Here is a 27003-nt window from a genome sequence, read left to right as displayed (position 1 = left end):
CTAAGCTCCCTCAATTATCGTGTGTCACGTATGCTGAGTTAAGAGCCAGCGCTAGTCTCCATGACCAGGAGAGGTGGCTGCAGAAAAAGGCCCGTGGTGAATGAACTGGATGGAACCGGGGCCCAAAGCCTGGGGCGGCTCATCCCCAGCAGGGGCAGTTGGCCTGGCTTGGCTGCAGAGCGACCCAGGCTCTGACCAAACTGAGAGGGAAAGACCAGTCCACGGGCGACAACTGCCCCAAGCTCAGCCATGATGCCAGCGACCAGGCAGACAGGGGGCATCACCTGGGGACTGTGCCCAAGAGCTCCATTTTCCCCCTCAGGACCTGAGGATATCTGGAGACCATCTTAGGGAAAAGAAACAGGGGAACAGGGAAGCCAAGTCTTTTGAGAGACTCAGCATTTTGATCGAGGAGAGAATGAGCACTTAATAAAGTCCTTGAAAATATCCGTGCAGACTAAGGTTTAGACGTCTGGGTTAGAACTGAATGTTCACTTTGTCCTGCTAGCCAGAGGGTGGAGACTTGGACAGGAGGCACAAAATTTTGTTTTAGACAAACTTAGGAAGCCACATTCTCTCCGCGCATCCAAGTTGCAGGTTAAGTGAAATTCCCTGAGTCTCCTGTGAGCTTCACCCTGGGAATGGATACTAAATTCAGCAGTGGCTCGGTGTCACACCGAAGGTCCATCCGACGTTGCCTCTGCCGACTGACTGCCCTTCCGCCACAGCCCTCTAACTCTGTTGAGCCCCATCTCCCTCTCACGCCTGCGTGCTCACAAATCTCAGAACGTGTGCTGCCTCCTGCGTTGCCAGAACACATCATCGGCCTTATAACTGACAGGCCGTGTGACGCCCTTGGTCTGTTCTCCACATTGTCAACTCGTCGCCCTTTTCCATTTCCTGTTAATCAAATGGGTGCTTCTTTCTAAAGCGAGCTGCGTGTCCTCTCATTGAATCAAACCTTGTTTCGCTCAGGCCAGCACTTCCATTTGTCTCGCTCACTTCACATTTCAGTTCCGTCCGTCAGTGCCCGGGCAGGTCTTACCGAGTTGATATTCTGTGGCAGTGCTGTAAGCGTGTGACATCACCCTTCTTCCATCCAGGAGCCAGTTGGTGGAAAGGGGGAAGGAAGATTGATAGAGATGAGAAAGGGAAGGAAAGCAGGATGTCCTCATTGACCTTCGTTGCTCCAGTGTAATTGTAAGCGTTGGTCCGCCGTGTCTGCAGCATGGGAGGGCTCTCCTGGAATTCTCACACCTGACTTCCCAAGACAGTGTTATTGTTCCTCCTTTACTTGTGTGCCCAGACAATCTGCTTCCTAACATTTCTCCTAAATATAGAGCACTGGCACTGTGGGGAGCTCCAGAATTCACTGGAGGAGCTCTACTTTGCTGAACATTTCATTCTGCTAAATTGTGGCTGGCTGATTACCCCAATGCTGGAAATCACCCAAGATTAGTCCTTCAGTAAGCAGAATGAGAGATCCTCATTTGCAGGTGACATTTCAGTGTCCCAGTTGGGTACAATCAGTGTGAAACCTTTCTCAGATTCTTAACACAAGGTAGCTCTTTCTTCCCATCCTCATTTTTTTTATTATTTCTCGTAGCTGGGAGAGGAGACCTTTAACAAGACTGCACAGTAGAAGGAGCAGTCATTTAAGAGATCTACTTTGTCAATAATTAGTTATGATCCGCTGAAACAGTAACTGCAGCTCGGTTTTCTTACTTGTGGAACAAAGTGCTGCTTATGCTTGACCTTTGCTTTCTTTGGCTTCCACGGTTACGATGTCACGACTTCATCATCTCCGTTTGGACAGGCTGTCTCGTTTCTGTCTTTGCGGGGCTGTTTATGTAGAAGTCCCTTCTCCGAAGAAGTCTCCTACACATTAACCTTCAAGTCCAGATTTCCTCGCTGATGCCTACCCCCAAGTCCTCGGGGCCAGATTTAGGTGACTGGTCCCATGGGCCTCATTTATTGATCCACATTTACTGAGCCTCTGCTCTGCACTAGGCAGAGTTTGGGCGCTGTGGAGCCCCCAGTATTGAAACCAGCCTAGTCCCTGCCTTCCTGGAGTCGTGAACAGTGGTGACCGGAGTGCTGCTGGCTGCAAAGGAAGTACGGGGTGCTCTGGGCATGCACGATGGGAGGCTTCATCAAACCTCGAGGCCTGAGGAACTGATGTCTTAGCTGAATCCTGAAGAATGGGTAGATGGAGATGCCCACATGGAAAAGAAAATTTCAAGCAGAAGGAACCTATTTTCCTAGGCAAATTTGGGAAAGAACTTAAACATTATGTTGTACTCACTGCCTGTCACTTACTGTCAGTGCTGTGTGTACATTAACTTGTTTAATCGTTGCCGTGGGCCTCATCGGTAAATTCCATCTCCTCCACTTTATTGCATGAGGACACTTAGAAATAGAGAAGTAAATCACTGCTAGAGATCTCACAGCTAGAAGCGGCAGGGGCAGGGTTTGAACCAAGGCGGTGTGGCCCCAGTGTCCAAGCTCTCAGTCACTGCACCAAAAAGCCTCTCACATGCTTACATTCACGAAAAAGGTATATGAATAATTACAGGTGTGTAAATGTAAGCGTCTGTATAAATATACGTGCGCATATGAAAGTGTGGACATCTCAGTGTATATTTATACACGCGTACAAACACAGGTGAAGAGGGTATACGTAGCTAGAGCATGAACAGTGAGGGAGAACATGATATGAAATGAGGATGGGGAATTANTCCGCCGTGTCTGCAGCATGGGAGGGCTCTCCTGGAATTCTCACACCTGACTTCCCAAGACAGTGTTATTGTTCCTCCTTTACTTGTGTGCCCAGACAATCTGCTTCCTAACATTTCTCCTAAATATAGAGCACTGGCACTGTGGGGAGCTCCAGAATTCACTGGAGGAGCTCTACTTTGCTGAACATTTCATTCTGCTAAATTGTGGCTGGCTGATTACCCCAATGCTGGAAATCACCCAAGATTAGTCCTTCAGTAAGCAGAATGAGAGATCCTCATTTGCAGGTGACATTTCAGTGTCCCAGTTGGGTACAATCAGTGTGAAACCTTTCTCAGATTCTTAACACAAGGTAGCTCTTTCTTCCCATCCTCATTTTTTTTATTATTTCTCGTAGCTGGGAGAGGAGACCTTTAACAAGACTGCACAGTAGAAGGAGCAGTCATTTAAGAGATCTGCTTTGTCAATAATTAGTTATGATCCGCTGAAACAGTAACTGCAGCTCGGTTTTCTTACCTGTGGAACAAAGTGCTGCTTATGCTTGACCTTTGCTTTCTTTGGCTTCCACGGTTACGATGTCACGACTTCANTGGAGGCTCTCATAAAGCAGATCACAGATTCTAGATCCTATCTTCAGGCTGCTAGGATACATGGGAAGCACCATCAAGTTAATAGCCCGGGTTCAGATCCCACCTCTATTCCTTGCTACCTCTGGGACTGGGGACAAGTGGCTTTTTCATTTACAAAATAGAGATAATATTCCTGATAAATAAGTTACTCTATGTAGCGTCTGGGAGAGTAAGAGGAAATCTTAGCTCTGGGGATCGGATCTGCATTTTGAAAAGTTCGCTTGCCTCAGTGCTGTGACTGGAGTAGGAGCAAGGAGAGCAGCAAGAAGGTAGTGCAGGGNATTTATTGATCCACATTTACTGAGCCTCTGCTCTGCACTAGGCAGAGTTTGGGCGCTGTGGAGCCCCCAGTATTGAAACCAGCCTAGTCCCTGCCTTCCTGGAGTCGTGAACAGTGGTGACCGGAGTGCTGCTAGCTGCAAAGGAAATACGGGGTGCTCTGGGCACGCACGATGGGAGGCTTCATCAAACCTCGAGGCCTCAGGCCAGCTGCTGAGGAACTGATGTCTTAGCTGAATCCTGAAGAATGGGTAGATGGAGATGCCCACATGGAAAAGAAAATTTCAAGCAGAAGGAACCTATTTTCCTAGGCAAATTTGGGAAAGAACTTAAACATTATGTTGTACTCACTGCCTGTCACTTACTGTCAGTGCTGTGTGTACATTAACTTGTTTAATTGTTGCCGTGGGCCTCATCGGTAAATTCCATCTCCTCCACTTTATTGCATGAGGACACTTAGAAATAGAGAAGTAAATCACTGCTAGAGATCTCACAGCTAGAAGCGGCAGGGGCAGGGTTTGAACCAAGGCGGTGTGGCCCCAGTGTCCAAGCTCTCAGTCACTGCACCAAAAAGCCTCTCACATGCTTACATTCACGAAAAAGGTATATGAATAATTACAGGTGTGTAAATGTAAGCGTCTGTATAAATATACGTGCGCATATGAAAGTGTGGACATCTCAGTGTATATTTATACACGCGTACAAACACAGGTGAAGAGGGTATACGTAGCTAGAGCATGAACAGTGAGGGAGAACATGATATGAAATGAGGATGGGGAATTAGGTAAGATGAGATCATGGAGGCTCTCATAAAGCAGATCACAGATTCTAGATCCTATCTTCAGGCTGCTAGGATACATGGGAAGCACCATCAAGTTAATAGCCCGGGTTCAGATCCCACCTCTATTCCTTGCTACCTCTGGGACTGGGGACAAGTGGCTTTTTCATTTACAAAATAGAGATAATATTCCTGATAAATAAGTTACTCTATGTAGCGTCTTGGAGAGTAAGAGGAAATCTTAGCTCTGGGGATCGGATCTGCATTTTGAAAAGTTCGCTTGCCTCAGTGCTGTGACTGGAGTAGGAGCAAGGAGAGCAGCAAGAAGGTAGTGCAGGGCGTCACAGCGGGAGGCCGGGCACAGGTGCACCCGGAGGGGTGCTCCGAACCCGCAGTTGCCAAATGCCAGCAACGGGAACAGTGCCAGCTTTGGGGTTTTCTCTCAGGCACAGACGTGATGGTGGGTGCGCTGGCACTGACAGAAACCGGTCCCTGGCTACAGCCTAGGCTGCCGTTGCCTTATGGCAACTCATACTCAACACGGGTGCACGCTCCGTGGCTTCTGGCTTGTGGCTCTTTCTCTGCCCCCAGCAACTCCTCACACCCTCTCTCTGTCTGCACGTTCATGAGGCCTAGAAAGTCAGAGGTCCCGCCTGAGTCCGTGATTTAGTTTTCTTTACTATCACATCATAACGGTGAGGGCTGTCCAGAGGCCAAGTCTCCCAAGACACAGGGCCTCAGGTGCGAGCTGTTAGTCATCCTCGTGAGGCTTGGTGTGAAGCATCGTCCTACATCACACTGTTGGACCCTCTTTCTGGTGATTGTGTATGACCCCGCAGACCAGCCCGTCCTTCCTGGCCTTGATTTACCACCTGACTTTCCCAGAAGAGTCCCGTCTTAGTCATGTTTCTGTAAATCTTAGCCCTGTATCGCATGACCAAGAGACTAATTGCAAGGTGACCTAAAGTCAGTATTTGCTATATAGTTCTAGTAAAAATGTGGCCGTGGATGATGTGGAGCTGAAGAGGTTTTTTTGTTTTGTTTTGTTTTCTTGTATCCTGTGCATCTCGGCGAAGTCCTTCTAACCAGAGGGAGAATTACCACACCATAGCATACCACACCATAGCATACCATACCTCACCACTGGTAAACAGTATCTGGCGAACCTAGTCTGAAGTTAGACTCCTCCCTGTTTACCTCCTCCTGTAAGACGAACATTCTAGTAACAGTAGGAACATTCTAGTAACAGGACACAAATCAAAATCAAATGAGTGCTGTATTGACCTTGAAAGTTATGTCCACAGCACAGTAATGTTGCCCTCGTTCAAAACTTTCTGACCTGTTGTGTGTTCTTTTGACTATTTTTAGTGGTGGCAGACGTGTATCCCTTTAAGTCCTGAGATCAAGTCCCACATCGGGCTCCCTGCTCAGTGGGGAGCCTGCTTCTCCCTCTGTCTGCCACTTCCCCTGCTTGTGCTCATTATCTCTCTCTTTCTCTCTCTCTGGCAAATAAATAACTAAAATCTTAAATAAATAAATAAATCAAAAGAAAAAGAATAGGTTTGATTTTTTTGAAAGTGTGAAAGGTCTTTTCAAAGCCACATCTTATCATGGAAAGGCCAGTAGGCTCTGAAAATACCATTTTTAATAAAAACAAATCTAACAATACAGTGACGAGAGGTTTGTTTGTTTGTTTGGTTTTTTCCAATACAAAATGGGTTAATTCCTACAGAGGAAATTGTGGGCCAGTGGCAGAATCCTTGGAACGGATGAGTAGCTTCCATTGGAAGAACTTTGAGGAACAGCCTTCATTTCAGTACTGCATTTATTCAAAAACAAAATCACCTCTGTAGTTATATTTCTGTTTTGCATTCAGGTAGTGTCGTCTTATAGCATAGGAAAATTGAGAAGGAAAATATTTTGGAAAATATTTAAATTCAAGGCTCTTTCTGAAGAAATCATAGTGTGAAGTCATTATGAATTCAAATTTGACCTTTTTGGGGGGTAAATACTGCAGTCATTATTTGTCTCTTACAGGTCGCTTTATGGTTTGGTCGGTAATCTGGGTACTGAAATGGCTGTGTCTGAGGCAAGTGGCAACATTTGTTAGGGCTTTTATTTGCTGGCTTTTTGTTTTCAGACCAGTTCGAGACATGATAATCATGATAAATTAGCCTCCCTAAGAATATTTTAAAGCAAGTTCGACGGTTTTAAGTAAAAAAAGATAAAATCAAATTACTTTCCTGAGTGTTTATACTTAATGATGAAATAAGTAAAGGCACATAAAATGTGCTGTCAACAAGTTAGTATTCCAATAAACAGTAAATTAGATTCAGTGTCTGCAGTGCCTGGACATTAGGCTAAAAGCTAAACTGAATTTTTGTAAGTGTGTAATAAATCTTGTCTTGTTGAGCACTTTGGATTCCAGCTGCTTTTTGCCGGTTATTGATCATGCGGACGCACGGCAGTTCTGCTCACCCAAAACGGTGTTTTGTGTTGCATAAGTTAGATGTTTCATTTATTCATTTCCTCTCTGCCTTCATGGTTGCTTGATTTTATCCTTTTTCATCATTTTCTGCCCCTAAAGACGTTTGAGAAAGAATAATTTAAGGGAGAAAAGCTGGAAGCAGGAGGACATTTAAACAAAGTGACCAAAGTAAGGCGACATGGAATTAGAAAGGACTGGACGAGGGCCAGAGTGGTCAAACTTGACGGAAGTAACAGGTGCAAAAACTATTGCAAAAGACCTCCACTGGCGGCAAATAAATCCCGTGACCCTTAGGCTTCTATTTTAAAATATTGTTTTGATTTTTACCCTGGTCATTTGTTCCACATACATTTAGTTAGATCTTACTGTTCACTCTTAATATACTAGGTGCTCCAGCTAAACATCTGTTCTTGCACTCAGTTCTACTGTGAGGAGGGGACGTAAGACCTGTAGAAAATCAGAAGTCTAAGTACATGTGCAAAGCGTCATTGAGATGTAATTCACCTACCACAAAATTCCCACATTTAAAGTGTACGCTTCAGTATGTTTTAGTATGTTCACAGTTGTGTAAGCGTTATGATTTTATAACATTGACATGACCTCAAAAAGAAATCCTCTGCTCTTTGGCTGTCACTCTAAAGCTGGCCTATTCCCCTCCCTCCCTGCTCTAGCCAACCGCTAATCTATTTTTTGTCTCTAGATTTGCATGTTCAAGACATTTCATATACATGGAATCATGTATGACATCATGAATCACAACAGATTCCTTTGTGACTGGCTTCCTTTACTAAGAATAACGTTTTCAGGTCTCATCCGTATCGTAGCATCAGTATTTGACTACTTTTTATTGCTGAATAATATCCTATTTATGGATAAACTACATTATTTTTATCCTTTAATCACTTGATGGACATTTGGACTGTTTCCACTTTTTTAGCGATTATGAATAATGTTGCTATGAACATGTGCAAGTTTTTGTGTAGACCTATGTTTTCATTTATCTAGAACTGCAAGATCATGTAGTAACTGTTTATTTGAAGAACTGCCAGGCTGTTTTCCAAAATGACCCACCATTTTATATTCCCACCAGCAATGGAGGACATTGCTCCACATTTTCATTAACACTTGTTATCAGTCTTGTTTGTGACAGGCATCCTAGTGGGTGTGAAGTGTTATCTCATTGTGGTTGATTTGCATTTCCCTAATGACTAATGACACTGAACACCTTTTCCTGTGTTTATTGGCAATCTGTATATGTTCTGTGAAGAAATGTCTACTCAAATCTTCTGTCCATTTTCAATCTTATTATTGAGTTGTAGGAGTTCCTTATATATTCTGGATGCAATTCTATTATCAAATCGGGTCCTCTTTTACTTTCCTGGTAGTGTCTTTTGAAGCACAAAACTTTAATTTTGAGGAAGTCCAATTTATCTCTTTTTACCCTTGGTTACTTATACTTTGCTCTCCTATCTAAGAAACGATTGCCAAATCCAGGTTCACAAAAATTTGTCCCTTTGTTTTCTATGAAATTAGTTTTATAGTTTTAACTCTTAAATTTATGTCTGTGACCTATTTCAAGGTCGTTTTTGTATATGGTGTGAGGTAGGGTGTCAAACTTCATTCTTTTGCATGAGGCTATCCGGTTGTCCCAGTACCATTTGTTGAAAAGACGAGTCATTTCTCATTGAATTGCTTTCGCACCCATGTTGAAATCTGTTGACCGTAAGTGTGAGGATTTACCTCTGGATTTTCAGTTTTATTCCATTGAATATCCTTCTGCCAGTACCACACTCTCTTATTGTACCTTTGTAGTGAGTTTGAATCTGGAAGTGTGAGTCCTCCAACTTTGTTCTTCTTTTACAAGACTGTTTTAGCCATCCTGGGTCTCTTGAATTCCCATATGAATTTTAGGATCAGCGTGTCGGTTTCTGTGAGTAAGCCAAGTTGGAAGTTTTATAGTGATTGCCCTGAATCTAAAGATTAATTTGGGAAGTATTGCCATCTTAAGTCTCCCAATTCATTTATTTGGAATGTCTTCCAGTTTACTCAGATCATCTTTAGTTTCTTTCAATAGTGTTTTGTAATTTCAAGAGTATAAATTTTACATTTCTTTTGTTAAATCTGTTCCTAAGCTTTTTATTCCTTCTGATGGTCTTTTAAATGGAATTGTTTGCTCATTGCTAGTGTGCAGAAATACATTTGATTTTTGTATATTGATCCTGTATCCTACAGCCTTGTTCAACTCGTTAGTTCCACCATTTTTTTTAAAGATTTTATTTATTTATTTTAGAGAGAGAATGGGAGCATGCAAGTGGTGGGGAGGAGTGGTAGAGGGGGAGGCGGAAGAAGAGGGAAAGAATGCTCAGTCTCATGACCCTGAGATCATGACCCGAGCCAAAACCAAGAGTCAGACACTTAAGTGGCTGAGCCACTCAGGTACCCCTAGTTCCAATATTTTTTAGTCATTTTATTAGGATTTTTAATATATAAGATTGTGTCACCTATGAATAAAGATAGATCTACTTCTTCCTTTCCTATCTGGATGCATTTTATTTCTTTTTCTTGCCTAATTGCCCTGGCTAGAACCTCCAGTACAGTGTTGAATAGAAGTGGTGAGAATGAATAGACTTCTCTTGTGCCTAGTCTTAAGGGGAAAGTTTTCATTTTTTATTAAGTATGCTGTTAGATGTTTTGTTTTGTTTTGTTTCATGTATGCCCTTTATTCAGGTTGAGGAAGTTAATTTCTATTCCTGGTTTTTTGTGTTTTCATCTTAAAGGGGTATCAGATTTTGTCAAATGTTTTTTCTGTCTCTGTTAAGATTGACCATTTGGTTTTTGCTCTTTTTTTCTATGGATAAATAGTGTGTTACATTAGTTAATTTTCTGATGCTTAGCCAACCTTGCATTCTTGGGATAAAGACCACCTAGCTGTGTTATAATACTTTTTATATGTTGCTGGATTAGGTTTTCAAGTATTCTTGAATACACTTGAGTATTCTAGTATCCTCTCCTTTTGTTTTATATTCATGAGATATTATTCTGTCATTTTCTTATATTTTTGTCTGTCTTTGGTACTAGGATCATATTGGTCTCATAGAATAAGTTGGGAAGTGTTCTCTCCTCTTCTAATGTTTGGAAGACTGTGAAGAATCGGTAAAATTCACCAGTGCATCCATCTGGACCTGTGCTTTTCTTTTAAATCACAATTTAATCTCTTTTCACATTTCTGTTGATATTTTTTGTTTTGTGTTGAGTCTGTTTATGTGACTTGTCTCTCTCTAGGTATTTGTCCATTTCATCTAAATAATCTAATTCATTGGCATACAGTTGTTTATCATATTTTCTAATAATCCTTTATTTCTGTTAAGGTCAGTAGTAGTGGCCTCTCTTTCACTCATGATTTTGGTAATTTAACATTTTATTTGTCAGAGAGCATGCGCACAAGCAGGATGAGTGGCAGGCAGAGGGAGAAGCAGGCTCCCCACTGAGCAAGGAGTGCAAAGCAGGACTTGATCCCAGGAGCCTGGGATCATGACCTGAGCCACCCAGGGTTCCCTTCTCATTTTTTGTTTTTAATCCAGCTAGTTTTGTCCATTTTGTTCTCTTCAAAGAACCAACTTTGGGTTTCATTGATTTTTTTCTATTGGTTCTATTGGTTTTTCTATTCTCTGTACATTATCTGTTACTTCCTTCTGCTAGCTTTACCTTGCTCTTCTTTCTCTATTGTTTTTTTTTATTTAAATTCAATTAGCCAACATATAGAACATCATTAGTTTCAGATGTAGAGTTCAGTAATTCATCAGTTGGACAGTGTTTTGTGTATACTTGAGAAGAATGTATATTCTGTTGTTGGGTAGATTGTTCTATAAATATGTTAGATCTAGTTAGTTTATAGTATTATTCCAGTCTTCTGCCTTTAATTGATCATCTTCCTAGTCATTCTTCCCATTGCATGTGAGATATGTAAGTCTCCAGTTTGTTTTTCCCTTCACTTCTGTCAGTTGTATTTAATGTATTTTAAGACTGTTATTAGTTGTATATACGTTTATAATTGTTACATCTTCCTGATGGATTGACCCTTTTATCATTATAAAATGTCCCTCTTTATCTCTAGTTACATTTTGTTTTAAAATCTCTTGTCTGATATCAGTAGTCATGTGAGCTTTCATATGGTTACTGCTTGCATGATACATCTTTTTTCCATCCTTTTACCTTCAGCCTATCTGAATCTAAAGTGTCTTGCCTATAGACTGCATATAGTTGGATCTTGTTTTTAATCCACTCTGACAATCTCTGCCTTGATTGTATTTTTTAATTCATTCACACTTAATGGTGTTAATAAAATTTTAGGTAAAAGATGAGAAGGTTTATATTTATAGTTTTTGTAATATTATCCTTTATATTTACCATTTGTTTCCCTTCATTTGTTCCAAATCAGTCCTTTCCTCTGGTATGTCCAAACAGTGTCAGCCAAAAGGATGGAGAACAGGCTCTCTGAAGGATTGTCAGTTTGTGCACGGCACAACTAAGAGTTAGCATTCACGTTGCAGATTTGTGTGTTTGACAACATATTGGTAGATGGCCAAAAATGTCTTGTTCTAATGATCTCAGTAATTTACAGTTCTGTCGAATTAAAGTTTCTATGGTCTGTATTAGCGCTTTCCAACATGAAAGTCAGTAGCCACATGTGGCTATGGAGTACTTGAATTAATTTTAATTTCTATTTAATTTTAAATAGCCACAGCTACAGGCTATCATATGGGACACCAAAGTTTTCATCTCAGATGGCCCCTTCCTTGATATTGTGGTTAAACCTTCTAAGGTATATTAAAGGGAAGAGCCCCCTGCCCAAATATGATAGTTTCATTTATTATAAAACTTAGAGACCGGATGGACCATGGGACTGTTTTTTTAAGGAGTTGTTACATCTTTATCAGCCATCTAAAAGCTCAAATGGAGATAAACAAAGATCTGATACAAACACAACCATGCAGGGCCATGGCCCAGAGATGGAAAGTGCACAGGTCCCTGAGATCTGCTTGGAGCACAAGGGAGGCCCCATGCTCTGTGTTTCCATCTCCCTGAATGCCATACAGCCAGCCAGTAAGGAGGGGAGGTTCTTTTTCTGCTTGTGGGAAACAAAGAAAGGAAATCTTCAAAGCTATAATTGGAAACATTTACTTTATGCAGAACAGTGGTTGAGTAAAGGGAATGAGACCCATATTGCTCTTCATAGCAGACTTTTCAAAGAGTGTGCTTGTAAATGTTTTTACAGACTCTCAGAATCTTTCCTCACAGTCTTTGAAGTAAGGAGATAGAAGATCTATTATCCTCACTTCTCATTAAGGGACACCACCTTTCATTGTTTCCGATACATGGTTTTCAGACATATATTGATGAAAGCCAAACTGCTTTCAGGTGAAACAGACATAAAATGTCTATCCCCTTGGGATAAAGCATCATAACAGTTTTTGTTTTTAGGGTTTTTTTTTTTTTTAAGAAAGTTTGATGTTTCCCTTTAGGTCAGTATGTATTAAGTGCTGTTCTGGTTTTCCCTTCTCAAAAAAAAATTTTTTTAGACTTTATTTAAGAGTAAGAGAGCGTGGGAGAGGGGAGGGTCAGAGGGAGAAGCAGACTCCCTGCTGAGCATCATCACGGAACTCTGGGGTCATGACTTGAGCAGAAGGCAGACACATAACCAACGGAGTCACCCAGGTGCCCCTCTTCTCATATTAAGATACACAGTAACATTATACACTATTTCTTATCTCAAATAATGTGGTAACCATGTCCCAGGTGCTTCCACTTCTTCTGAAATCCTGTTACCATTTCAGTATAATGAAAGCCTGCCCTGCAAAGCCTCTGACATTTAACATTATAATGTTAACAGTATAATAAGGAACAAAAGAAATTATAATGTTCATCCCTAGCCCATCGTGGGATAAAAAATAAAGCTATTTGAATAGATCTTAAACATAATTTTCCCTCTTCAGGGAAAACACGCTGCAAAGAGAAAAGTTAAAAGTCACATTAGCTTAACATTGTAAATAAGAATAAAGCCCACAGGTAAATGACGTTTTCCTGCAGGTAAATTAATGCTGCCTCATCCGTTGGTTCCCAGGTCATAGATCTCTACTGGGGCATCGATGAAGATGAGTGGGACAGCCCAGAGCTCCAGAAGACTCGCATGAAGCTGCTGGAGGATTGTTTGAAAACTTCTGCAGGTCCATGTTTTGTTGTGGGTATAAACCAACTAATGCTTTATATGAAATTGTAGATGACTGTGAGAATTGTCGTTGATGTGTGATTCCTAAGGGCCTTTTAATTATTTTGAATGAGGAAAAAAATACTGGCTTTTCTGTGTCTATTTAAAACCTTTAAACTGTCTCCTTGCCCTCACCGTGTGAGAACAAAACCTTCAGCTTTCCATAAGCAGCCCTGCAAATTAACGGTGAATAATTTGAAATGGTAATCGAAGGGATGGCTGGGGTTTGACAACAACTCCCACAACACCTTGTGACCAGCAGAAAGGATTACGGTGTCAGTCTACAGTTAGCAGCCTGAGTTTCCATACACTGTGTAATGTATTCGATCTTAGTGTCTCCGTGTCCTGACACCAGTACTTTGGCAATTTTTCAACACGGTGACTGAAACATTGTTAAAGTCAACCAATATATGATGTCAAATCACCAATAGAAAATGATGCCCTGAGGGGCAAAATTTTGTCTTTGGAGTGATCTTCAGCTAGATGGCCATTAAAAGCTGCAAATTAACAGATTTGTCAAGTGAAACATCATTTACCAAAGAATACCCACTCGTCTATTTAAACTCAGTGGTAGTAAGCTAAGGAGGTCGTTCTATCGCAGGTGATTGTGTAAAGTCACTGCCTTCAGTTAGCTTAAGAAAGAACCTTATTGTGAATCCAAACAGATTCTAGCAATTGATACGGAAGTTGCCCCTCTCAACACAAGATGTTCTGAGGCTGATGGAGGAGTATTAAAATTACTAGTGAATGCTTCAAGGAACTATCATACAATTAAAAGCTAGACTTGATTATCAACAAGAGTTGTGAATATTTATTTGTGTCTGTTAAGCTCCACATAGGACTAGGAAGACACAGATGCTATCAGAAATCTGACCAGTTGATAGTGAAGTTCTAACTGAGGATAATAAAGTGCATAAAAGCTCTATAACATTTTTAGTATCAGTATATAAATTATTCACGTATTCACCCACTACTTATTGAATGCTGCTGTGCCAGGAATGGCTCTTAGTGCTGGGGATATGGTAGGCTGACCCATGTCAAATGGTTATCTTGTGTGCCGCTTAGGATTTAACCTTAGATTTGAACTAAGAAGATAAAACTCCCTGCCCTTTAGAGCTTACTTGCATTCTTAGGTGGGGTCAAAGGGAGAGGGCAGGCAAAAATGAAGGAAATAAGGAAAATCACAAGTGCTATGGAGAAAAATACAGAAAGGAAGGAGAAGGCCTCACTGTCCAGGGAGAAGAGTTAGGACCACGCTTGGCATGTTGAGGGAACAGTATGAGCAAGAGGGGAGAGGACTGGAGAGGAGGCCCTGTCTTGGGCTTTAGTATCTTGAAGTTGGCTACAGAGAGTTTGCTTTCAATGACCTGAGAAGCCACAGAGTGTTTTGAGCAGAGGACTGAAGTGATCTGATGTATTTTAAGGCCCACCCTGTCTGCAGGACAGAGGGCAGAGCATGGAGCCCCCTTAGAATGCTGATGCAGGAAGCCCAAGAAAAACACGTGGCTTAGGGGGTTGAAGAATCGACATCTAAAAACAGTGACCTGGGGTCTGAACAGAACACAGAAAGTCCTTAAAGCCACGTCAGAGATCTGAAGATCTAGTAGCAGTAGGGGTTTAAGATTTTTTCCACGGGTCTTCATAGCATAGAACTAGGGCCAGCAGATGGAAAGTTCACGGAGACAGGTTTCACCGCTGGGTGAAGAAGTTGGAAGACTCAGCATTCACTGGTTTTAGGGTCTCCCATATCCCTGGGTTCTGACATGGCATAGCTGCAGGACAGCGGAGGAGTCTCCTTACTACGCTGAGCCTCAGTCTCTTGCTCTGGGACCTGGAGAAGATGATGGGCATGAGAGTTCCTAGCTCCTGGGGTCATTCGGAAGATGAAATGAAACTCCAGAGCTCTTTTGTAGTGTCTCACCTACAGCAATCCACAGTCAGCACTCTTTGTTACTTCTTGTAATCACTGTTATCCCTCAAAACTATCTAAAGATGAAATCACCCGGCCCAAATTGTAATGAGTGCATCACCAAAAAAGTTGTCCTCAAAGGAGAGAATACAATGCTCTCTGGCAGTGCTGCCAGAAAAGAGATTCAGACAGTGGAAGACGAGTCAGACTGGGTTCCACGATGCTTGGAAGCTGGACTGGGGAGGTATGCCCTGGGGAGTCACAGTTGGGATGCTCTCCACAGCTCTGTCATGATCCGGCCTTGGAAATTCAGGAACGAGAGAGATGTTCTCCCCTCTTTTATCTCCCTGTGGCGTGTCCTACCCAAACTAACTAGAATTAGTCATGGCCATTAATTCTAACAATTTGCTGGTAGGGGAATGAGTAAAGCCTGTAAGTTCCAGCAGGTTCTGAGAGTAAAGGTTAAGTGATAGAACATCAGGAACAACTTCATTGAGTGTAAACAAATTATTTATCCCTCCTCCTGCTCCCTGCTACATGTTGAAACTAACAGCAACCATGATGAAACCCTGCAGATACAGCTAGGATTATTCACCCCAGTGATCCTAAATCAGGCAAGACTTAACCTCACTGCATATGGGAAATAGTACATCTCTTCCTTCCTTTCCCGTTGTAACTATGGTAACAGCAGGCATCTAGGTGTCGCTTTTGAGCTCCCATTTCCTTGCCCCGTGCTCCCTTGTGGTACTTCTAGAAGTCATGATGAGCCCTGTGGGTTGCAAAGCATGGCATATTATTTTCCCTAATGCTAAAGTCTTTGGCAAGAAAATTCACTCTTGCTGAATGATAAAGTGTTTATATTTTCAGAGGCTTCACAGATAATTAACCCTATGTTACAGATAAATCCAGGAACCAAACAAAGCTTTCATTGTAAGTACCCAGGGCATTGAGGCCCAAAGGGAACCTGGACTTAAATGTTCCATGTGCTTGCCTCTTTCCGGCTTCCTTTCCTCCAAGTTGTCCTTTGGGGTGTGGCCTGCCACAGCTGTCTAGGCGCTGGCTTTTGATCACCAGGATGGGAAGGAGTAAGGGGCCGGTGCCTGTGTGCAGTTCCACCCTCGGAAGACTGACTCAGAAGACCTGGCATACTGAGAACACATCACTTTCTTGTAGGAAAGCCCCCAGAGTGGGGAAAAACCCAGAAGTTCTATTTCACAACCTGAGTTAGAGCTCTGGTTCTGACAGGGCAGTAAACTAACCTCACTGTGCTTTAAAATGGGGAAATAACTGTAAATGACAAGTAAATGTTGAATAGATATCAAAGGTTTGTTGTAGGAACCAAATGTAATAGGAGTTCTTTATAAAGGGTTACGCAGCAATTCGTTATTAAGTTTGTGATTTAAATTATTTTCAACTGAGAACAAAAATGTTTTTACTCCTAATGGACTGTTCTGTGATACCGGAGATTTTTCCCTTTGAAAATGACGATGATAGTCTAAATGTCAAAAAACACTAAGACTTGATTCACACCAGTAGATATTAAAGTCATATATTAAAGGGTTTTTTAGTTCATTCTTAACAAATGTTGTAAACTGTAGAGAGTATATATTCATTTGCTAGACATGAATTTGCTGGAATCTACTTAGTTCGACCATTACCTGCTCCCAAAGAGGGATTTAGACCAGGACTGCTCTTAACAGGAAGACAGCTTACAGTTGAGGTCAGAGTCACTATCTGCAGAGAATTGCCTCAGTCCCTCCCCTGCAAAGTGTGGAAAGGTTAGCAGAATGTTCCCACCAACTGTCCCACCCACTTAGTCCATAAAAGCTCCTTATGAAGGGGAAGAAGAATATTGTCTTTTGGGGAGAGCAGAGATCTCTCATTCCCGTCCCTCTTCGTGATGTGTTTATGGAGAGGATGGGTTCTCTTCTTGTCATCCTTCCAAATTTGAAGTACCTCAAAAGAATTGCTTCTGATGTTCGAGCACTGACCCTGGACCTTAGGTGAAGTCCTGTCTCTTGGCCAGAGTTGATAAAAGCCACTGCTCTGTTGGCTTGAAGAACTGGTTGTTTGAAAAACTTCCTTATAGAATTAGGGGAGCTGCCTCCAAGTGTGTAGGAGCTGTGGGGGAGGCAGACGGCGTCTCACTCCATCCCTCAGGCCAGAGTGGATGAGATAGAGATTTACTGAGGGAAAGCCATTGGCAGGCTACCCTAGGGGAGTCAAGCCAGGCCCGTGTGGGGAGCCAGCACCTGTCTCAGTCAGTCGTAACTGGAACTCCCTGTAAGAGAAGAATCCAGGACCTCACACTCAAAGGGACATTCCCCATACCTTAGAGTCAGGACAAAGAGAACGCTGCCTGTGGTAGGCTTTGTCAGTTCCCAGAAGTCTCAGGAAGCCAAAGCCCATACAGCATCCTCCTTGGAGTACCAATATAAACAGACATAACTTGTCAGCATTAGATAGAGAGCAGCTGAGACCAAAAGAATGGGACTGCTGCCATCATTCTTACCTGAGTGTCAGTGGATCCCAAACTGGACTTCCACGCCCCACCCCTACGTACACCCCCACCATTAGTGGCACAGATGGTACGGACAGAGAGCAGGCCCCACTCCTGCTTGCCACAGGCAGCTCCCAGCAGCTGCACCCAAGACTATGCACAAAGTGGGAAGAAGGAAACTCAGAAATAGGCATTTTCGACTGGGCTAAAGTTCAAAGCAGAAAGACGAAAACAGAAAGGGTTGGACTGAGGAATCTATTGTTATTGAGCAATATTCGTTTTTCCGCTAAGCAAAAGAGTAAAGATGAGACAAAGCAAGGTCCATAGTTGTTACTGGTAAAAATTAAACCTTTCCATATTTGTACATCCCTGAGGGACACTACTGGATAAGCCCTACAGCATAGAGATCAGTTCTTCACCACCTGTGTCTCACTCTCCTTCAGAATTACATTATGCTGGATTAATGGTTCAGATGCCGTTTAATTTTTTTTAAGTAATTTTCAGTTAGGGAAAGCTATGGTGAGAGTTCTGAAGTCACTGAATTTGAAAGAATGTGTTCTTACAACAGTTTGCTTTGGAAAATACTTAATCCACATTCCAGTATACGACTGATTTACCACTTTAGGTATACTAAATTACAGACATGAAAAAATAATACAAGTGCTTAGTCTTGGTTTGTACTTTAATAAAATGTGCAGGGTTTTGTATGATTTAGTTCTCATATTTGTAAGTATAAGCTTACTAACCAAAATGTACTAAAAATAGAAAAATAGTCATTGATCTCAACGGGAAAATCATTTAAATTTAGATTTTTTGAGTACTTTAAAAAATTAAAAATTAATCTAACACCTTAGTTTTTCAGACAAAGACTTTTTTTTTTATAAAATTAAAGTTGTCCGGTTGAAATCAACTAGCCGTCCTAGCTCTAAAATAGGTTCCAATTAGGTTCCAACAATAAATTACTTCATCATCACCAAAGGAATGTTACAATGGGCAAACCTTAAAAATTATTATTGACAAGACCGTTATCTTTGTGGTAGAATCCAAGAGACCCCTTTAGTTGATTTCTGCTAATATATATAGTGTAAGTCACTGTTTCACAGTTCATGTGGTATGGCATGTTTTGGGTGGTAAAAAAAAAAGTATGGAGAAAGGAAAGTGAACGGGAGAGCAATCAATCTCTGTATAACTTAATTGGTAAGAAAAAATGTTCATGAAAACTGCAGTCCAAAGGATTTCTGCTTTGGAGTAGAATTTCAACAACTTAAAAAACTATAAACATCCTATATTTAGAGATTGTAGAGCTATGAAGACATAGATGATTAGACAAGGTAATTTCCAGAGAGAAAAGCCCTTTCTTGGTGAGCTGGCTTCAGATGGAGGAGCCCCGAAGTCTCAGTGGTTTTCTGCATGAGACAGGCACGTGCTGATCACTGGGCAGCATGGGATAATGGAAAGCTAGGATGGAAAAGCAGAGTGAAGTCTTCTTCCACAATCTCTTGGTTTTTAGGAGACAAAGTCTGCTAAAACCTAACGTGAATATTCAAGTCTTGCCTTTGACACATTTTAACTCAGTCAACTCAATCAATGAAACTACAGCCTAGCTGTATCCAGTTCAAATACTGAAGAGACTAACATGTTAGCCTCTTATCCTGTCAGTCTAACCTAGGAAAAGGAGCCTATAAATAGAAGTTCTTTTAAATACAATACCCAGACAAAAATACACACATAGATAAATGGAATAGAATAGGGAGCCCAAAAATAAACCCACACTTATGCGGTCAATTAATCTATGACAAAGGAGCCAAGAATATACAACGGGGAAAGGATAGTCTCTTCAACAAATGGTGCCCAGAAAACTGAACCACCTTCTTCACCCCATAATGAAAAATCAAAATGGATTAAAGACCTAAATGTGAGGCCTGAAACCCTAAAATTCCTAGAAGAAAACAGAGGCAGTAATCTCTTAGACATCAGCCTTAGCAGCATTTTTCTAGATATGTCCCCTCAGACAAGGGAAACAAAAGCAAAAATAAACTATTGGTACTACACCAAAATAAAAACTTTTGTACAGCAGAGGAAACCATCAATAAAACAAAAAGACAAACCAGGGAGTGGGAGAAGATACTTGCAAATGATGTATCCGAAAGGGATTAATATCCAAAATACATGAAGAACTTACACAGCTCAACATCAAAAGAGAAAGCTGATTAAAAATGGGCAGAAGACATGAGCAGACATTTCTCCAAAGAAGACATGCAGTAATAGAAGTACCATATGATCCAGTAATCCCACTGGCTATTTACCCAAAGAAAACAAAAACACTAATTCATATATGAATTAATTATATGCACCCCTGTGTTTTGTTGCAGCGTTATTTATAGCAGCCAAGGTATAGAAACAACTCAAGTGTCCATCAATAGGTGAATGGATAAAGAATCTGTGGTTTGTGTGTATATACACACACACACACACACACACACACACACACACACACACAATGGAATGTTAGCCATGAAAAATGAGATCTTGCCATTTGCAACAACATAGATGGACCTAGAGGGTATTATGCTAAGTGAAATAAGTCAAAGAAAGCAAATGCAATAGGATTTCACTTTTTTTTTGTAGTTTCAAGTTTTATTTAAATTCTAGTTAATTAACATACAATGTAATATTAGTTTCAGGTATAGAATTGAGTAATTCATCACTTACAATACCCAGTGCTCATCACATGTGCCCTTCTTCATCCCCATCAGTCATTTAACCCATCCCCCCACCCACCTCCTCTCCAGCAACCCTCAGTGTGTTCTCTATAGTTAAGAGTCTGTTTTATGATTTGCCTTTCTCCATGTTCATCTGTTTTGTTTCTTAAATTACACATGTGAGTGAAATCATGTTATTTGTCTTTCTCTGACTTATTTTGCTTAGCATAATACCCTCTAGCACCATCCATGTCACTGCAAATGGCAAGATTTCATTCTTTTTTATGACTAATATTCCATTGTGTTTATATAGCACAACTTCTTTATCCATTCATCAGTCGATGGACATGGGCTCTTTCCATAATTTGGCTATTGTTGATAATGCTGCTATAAACATCGGGGTGCGTGTATCCCTTTGAATCAGTATTTTGTGTCCTTTGGATAAATACATAGTAGTGCAACTGCTGGGTCATAGGGTAGTTCTATTTTTAACTTTGAGGAAACTCCACACTGTTTTCCAGAGTGCCTGCACCAGCTTGCATTCCCACCAACAGTGTAAGAGGGCTCCCCTTTCCCCACATCCTCACCAACATCTGTCATTTCCTATGTTGTTAATTTTAGCCATTCTCACAGGTGTGAGGTGATACCTCATCGTAGTTTTGATTTGTATTTCCCTGATGATGAGTGATTTTGAGCATCTTTCATGTGTCTTAGCTATCTGTATGTCTTCTTTGGAAAAATATCTGCCCATTTTTTAACTGGATTACTTGTTTTTTGGGTATTCGGTTTTATAAGTTCTGTATATATTTTGGATACTAACCCTTTATCAGGTCATTTGCAAATATCTTCTCCATATGATTTCACTTATATGTGGAATCTAAAAAGCAAATTTAACCAAACAAACCAGCCAACAAACCAACCTTAAAAAGAGAGGGAACTGGTGGTTTCTAAGGGGGAGTTGGGTGGGGAGATGGGTGCAATAGGTAAAGAGGATTAAGAGGTACAAAATTCCAGTTATAAATAAGTCACAGAGATGAAAAGTGCACAACAGGGAATATAGTCAACAATATTGTAAGAGTGTATGGTGACACATGGTGGCTACACCTATTGTGGGAGCACTGAGTAACATATAGAATTGTTGAATCAGTGTTATACACCTGAAACTAATATAACAATGTATGTTAATTATGCTTCAATAAGAAAAAAATGCCCAGAATACAAAGAAAATTATAATCCATGCAAAGAATGCCATGCAAAGAATATATGATAAACAAGAAAAAGTAGATAATAGAAGTCATACCCCCAGATGCCCAAGATGATAGAGCTGGCAGGCAAAAGCTGTTAAATAACTATTTTAAATGTTAATGAAAATAGAAGCAAAGATAGGTAAAATGAATGAGAAGATGGATAACTTCAAAAAAGAAATGGAATCTATAAAAAATACAAAAGAATGAAATGGATATTTTAGAATTAAAATATACAGTAGCTAAAAGTTAAAACTTATTTGATGGGCTTAATAGTTGACTTAATACCGTAGAAGACTGGATTAGTGAACTCAAAGAGAAGTCAAAAAACACCCAAACTGAAGCACATATTTTCTTTAAAAGAGTAGGAAACCAGAATGAAGTGGAAGAGACATGTGAGGCACAAATCATCTCACAGAAGTGTAACTGGAGTCCCAGAAAAAGAAACCAAGAAAGAGGACATGAAAGAAGTAACAAGTGAGAATTTTCCAAAACTACTTGAAGACATAAACCCACACAGGTTCAAGTAGTCAGTAATCTCCCAGCAAGACCGTTACACCTGAGCCCATTGTAGTAAACTGCTGAAAAGCAAAAATAAAGAGGAAAAAAACCCTTAAAATCCATAAGAGGGGGGAAAAATATATATATTTATAATGTATACTTATGATAATATAAATATTATATATTTTACCTAATATGTATTTATATAACATATTTTTATATTTATAAATATTTAATAATAATATGAACATATATATTACCTTCAGAAAACAACAGAAATACTACCAGTTGACTTTTTAATAGAAACTTTAATAGAGATGTTCTGGAAGACAAAGACAATGAAATGACATCTTGAAAGAACTAAAAGAAACAAACAGCCAAGCTACATTTCTCTACCTAGTGGGAGTATTCTGCAAAAGTAAAAATGAAACAAAGATGTTTTCAGACAAAAACAGAAAGACATAGTCATCAGATCATCCACATTTGAAAAAAAACCTAAAAGATGGTTTTCTGCCTTAGAGAAAATGACCGCAGATAGAAGCTCAAATCCATAAGGAATAAAAAGCACTGAAAAGGATAAGGTTAAAGAGTATTGACTGTGTTAAGCAACAATAATAATGCTGCGTAAGGATTGTAACATGTAAGGAAGTAAGAAATAAGACCAAAATAGCTCAAAGGGCAAGAGGGACAAAGGTAGTCTTGCATTATTTGAGAAGTAATAAAAGTAAAAATTAAAGCTGATCTGTAGTAAGTCAAGGATGAATACTGTAACATCTATATATAGGAGAACCACTAAATAAGGATACGAAATGATATAAAAATTCCATGTAAGAAATTAAGTAGAATAACTCCACTAAAAGAAGACTAGAAAAGAAGAATAAAGAAGGGGCGCAATAAACAGAAAAATGATAGCCTTAAACCCAGCTATTAAGTGTAAACAGACTAAACACTCCAAGTAAAATACAGATTCAATTATGTGCTATATACTAACCAAAAGAAAGTTTCATCAATACCACACAGTAGGCTTTAAGCTAAGAAGATAAAGGGGCATTTCATAATCAAAAGTTCAATTCATTGAGAAGATATAATAGGGGCACCTGGGTGGCTAAGTCAGTGAAGCATCCAGCTCTTGATTTCGGCTCAGGTCATGATCTCAGGGTTGTGAGATCGAGCCCCATGTCAGGCTCCATGTCAGGTTCTCTCTCCCTCTGCCCCACCCCGCCCCCACTCATGCTCTTGCGCATGCGTGCTCTCTCTCGGAGAAAAAAAAAGATATATTCCTATATTTAAAAGCTTCATGTCTTCAAATAATAACAACATGGCTTCAAAATACAGGCACACCGCAAAGATACTGAGGGTTTCGTTCCAGACCACCACAATAAAGTGAGTATCACAATAAAGTGAATCAAATGAATTTTCTGGTTTCCCAGTGCATATAAAAGTTATGTTTACACTATACTATAGTCTATTAAAAATAGTATTTGATCTAAAAAAAAACCCAATGTATTAACTTAAAAACATTTTATTGCTAAAATATGCTAACCATTATCTGAGCTGTCATCAAGTCAAAATCTTTTTGCTGGTGCTGTTTGATAGCATTCTACCCCCAGTAGAAGTTTTGTAAAAATTGGAGTCAGTCCTCTCAGACCCTGCCAGTGCTTCACCGACTTAGTTTATGTACTGTTCGAAAGCCTTTCAGTATTGAAACCATTTCAGTAATCTTCACAGAATCTTCACCAGGAGAAGGTTCCATCTCAAGAAACCACCTTTTTTGCTCATCCATAAGAAGCAACTTGTCATCTGTTCAAGTTTTATCAGGTCTTGAAGCACTTCAGTCATAACTTCTTCCGGCTCTCCTTCTAGCTCCCTGGCTCTTTCCAGCACATCTGCAGTCACTTCCTCCACTGAAGCCTTGAACCCCTCAAAATCATCCATGAGGGTTGGAATCCACTTCTTCCAAACTCCTGGTAGTGTTCTTTTATTTATATACATCTATTTCATTTTCCCATGAATCACAAATGTTCTTAATGGCCCCTAGAACCATGAATCCTTTCCAGACAGCTTTCAGTTTGGTTTACCAGATCCACGAGAATCACTGTCTACGGTACCTACAGCTTTATAAAATGTATTTCTGTAATAAGACTTGCAAGTTGAAATAACCCCTTGAATAGTAGTCAGAATAGTAGTCAGCAGACATGAAAATCACATTAATCTCGTCCATCTCCATCAGAGCTCTGGGTGACCAGGTGTGTGGTCAATGAGCAGTAATATTTTCAAAGGAATCTTTCTGAGCAGCAGGTCTTAGTGGTGGGCTTATTTGGTAAACCGTGTTGTTAACTGATGTGCTGTCACACGGGCTTTGTTGTTCCATTTACAGAGCACAGGCGAGCAGATTTAGCATAATCCCTGAGGGCCCTAGGAGTTTTGAAATGGTCAATGAGCCCTGGCTCCAAATGAAAGTTACCAGCTGCTTTGGCCCTAACAAGAGAACCACTTGTCCTTTGAAGCCAACCACTGACTTCTCCTCTCTGACTATGAAAGTTCCAGATAGCATCTTCTTCCAATAGAAGGCTGTGTTGTCTACATTGAAGATCTGCTCAGGGTAGCCACCTTTGTTCATTATCTTGCCCCGATCTCCTGGACAACTTGCTGCGGCTTATACATCAGCACGCGCTCCCTCACCTTGTACTCTCACGTTATGGAGACGGCTTCTTTCCCTAAACCACATGAACCAACCTCTGCTAGCTTCAGACTTTCCTTCTGAGCTTCACAGATTTGAACACAGTTAGGGCCTTGAGCTGGATTGGGCTTTGGGTCAGGGGAATATTATGGCTGGTTTGATTTTCTATCCAGAAAAGCATTCTCCCTGTCAGCAGTCAGGCTGTCATCATTCGTGTGTTCACTCAAGCAGCACCTTTACCTTCCTTGGAGAACTTTCCTTTGCCTTCACGGTTTGGCTAGCTGGTACAAGAGGCTTCGCTTTCAGCCTGTCTCAGCTTTTGACATGCTTTCCTTATTAAGCTTAATCATTAGTTTTTTATTTAAATGGAGAGACGTGTGACTCTTTCTTTTTCTCTTGAACACCTGGAGACCATGGTAAAGTTATCAATTAGCCTAATTTCAATATCATTGTGCCTCAGAGAAAAGGGTGGCCCAAGGAAAGAGAGACATGGGACGGCTTGGTGGTGGAGCAGTCAGAACACACACATTTATCAAATAAGTTCACTGTCCTCTATGGATAGGGTGTGTGGCCTCCCCCCAAAACCAGTTACAATAATAACCTCAAAGATCACAGATCACCCTAGCAAATATAGAAATGAAAAGTTTGAAATATTTCAAGAATTACCAAAACATGACACAGACACGAAAAGTGAGCAAATGCCATTAGAAAAAGGGCACCAGTAGACTTGCTCGATGCAGGGCTGCCACAAACCTTCTCTTTGAAAAAAAAAAACAACACACAATTATCCGCAAAGTGCAATAAAGTGAGATATGCCTTTTATAAAGCAAAGCTTGACAGAACTAAAAAAGAAATAAATGGTTGGAAATTTTTATGAACTTCTTTTAGTATCTGAGTACATAAGCAGGAAACAAAAATCAGCAAGTGTGTCGATTTGAATAACATGACCCGCAATGACCTGACGTTTATATTGTTGCTGTTACAACCAGTAACTACAGATTATAGCTATTTTCAGTTACACATAGAATATTTGCTAAAGTATAAAGTGTGATTCATCCATATGGCAGGTAATAACACAAGTCAACAAATTTCAGAGGATTGAAATTATACTAAATGTGTGTACTGACCTCAGTAGAATTAAAAGCTAAAAAAAAAAAAAATCACCGCAAGATAACTGCAGAATCTCCAAATATGTGGAAGTTAAGCAGCATAGTTTTAAATAAACCATGGGTGAAAGAAGAAATATCACAAGGGGAATTTTAAAATATTCTTAACCAACTAAAATGAAAACATCTAAATATACGTGGTTCAACTAAAACAGTGCTTACAGGAAAAAAGGAGGAAATGCATGGTTTCCAATGTGTATATTAGAAAAGAAGAGAGTTTCACAATTAATGATTTAGTTGCCCATCTCAAAGAAGCTTGAAAGAGGGGAAATTAAACCTGAGGAAATTAGAAGAAATAGGCACATTCATCAGAATGCAGCAGCTTTTAAAACGCTTTCAAAGATTCTCAGTACTATTTGCACCTGTAAAGATAAAAGGATGATGCGACTTCAGAAATGGAAAGAGCCTTGCTATCATCACATAACTAAGCAGTAAAAAAATCCTACGTTTTACACATAGGTAGAAATTGAGACCCAAAGAAATGAAGGCACCAATATTTCTGGAGCTCCTAAAATATGCCAAGTTCTGTGCTGAGCACTATACTATTTCTTATACTAACCCATTGCTACTGTTACTTTCCCAGCTCTGTCAACAAGGATGCTGAGGCAGAAGTAATTCCTTTAATTTGCCTGAAGTCTTACAACTAGTAAGAGAGCCAGGATTCCAACCTAGGTCTCCAGTTCCAGAGCCAATATTCCCATACTCTTCCTGTAGACCCTAAGTGGTTTACTTGGAGGCGATAGTGACGTCTAGAACTGACATCCCTTTCTCCCAGTCTATTTCTTCTCACAATATAAAAGCACAGGAACTGGGGGCACCTGGGTGGTTCAGTTGGTTAAGCGTCCGACTCTTGGTTTCAGCTCAGGTCTTGATCTCAGAGTCATGAGCTCAAGCCCCATGTCAGGCTCTGCTCCCTGCACAGAGTCTGCTTGGATTCTCTCTCTTCCTCCTCCTCCCTCCCTCCTTCCCCCTTCTCCTCTCTCTCTTTCTCTCTCTCTCTAAAAAAAAATAAATCTTAAAAAAAAACAAACACAGAACTTGTACCATCATGCTCTGTTTGTTTTGTGGGATTCTTTCACACATAGTTGAATGAGTTAGATAAAATAATCACTGATCTAGTGTACAA

The 27003-nt window shown here is 40.5% G+C and overlaps 1 protein-coding gene across 3 annotated transcripts in view; it reads left to right on the top strand.

The window, feature by feature from the left end:
* NWD2 (NACHT and WD repeat domain containing 2) overlaps positions 1-27003 on the top strand; it is a 178100-nt gene that overhangs the window by 76778 nt on the left and 74319 nt on the right. For 2 of the 3 annotated variants that reach the window (XM_034671973.1, XM_034671972.1), the window contains exon 3: positions 13032-13148. In XM_034671973.1, the coding sequence (XP_034527864.1) occupies positions 13098-13148 (51 nt within the window). In that variant the 5' untranslated portion in view covers positions 13032-13097. Of the gene's footprint in view, positions 1-13028; positions 13149-27003 lie in introns of those variants that run through there. The other variant, XM_034671974.1, reaches the window with a different exon arrangement.

This window comes from Ailuropoda melanoleuca, chromosome 11 (assembly GCF_002007445.2).
Source record: "Ailuropoda melanoleuca isolate Jingjing chromosome 11, ASM200744v2, whole genome shotgun sequence".
Classification (NCBI taxonomy): domain Eukaryota; kingdom Metazoa; phylum Chordata; class Mammalia; order Carnivora; family Ursidae; genus Ailuropoda; species Ailuropoda melanoleuca.
The sequence above is the reverse complement of the archived record's forward strand: the minus strand, read 5'-3'. Positions and strand labels throughout refer to the sequence as shown.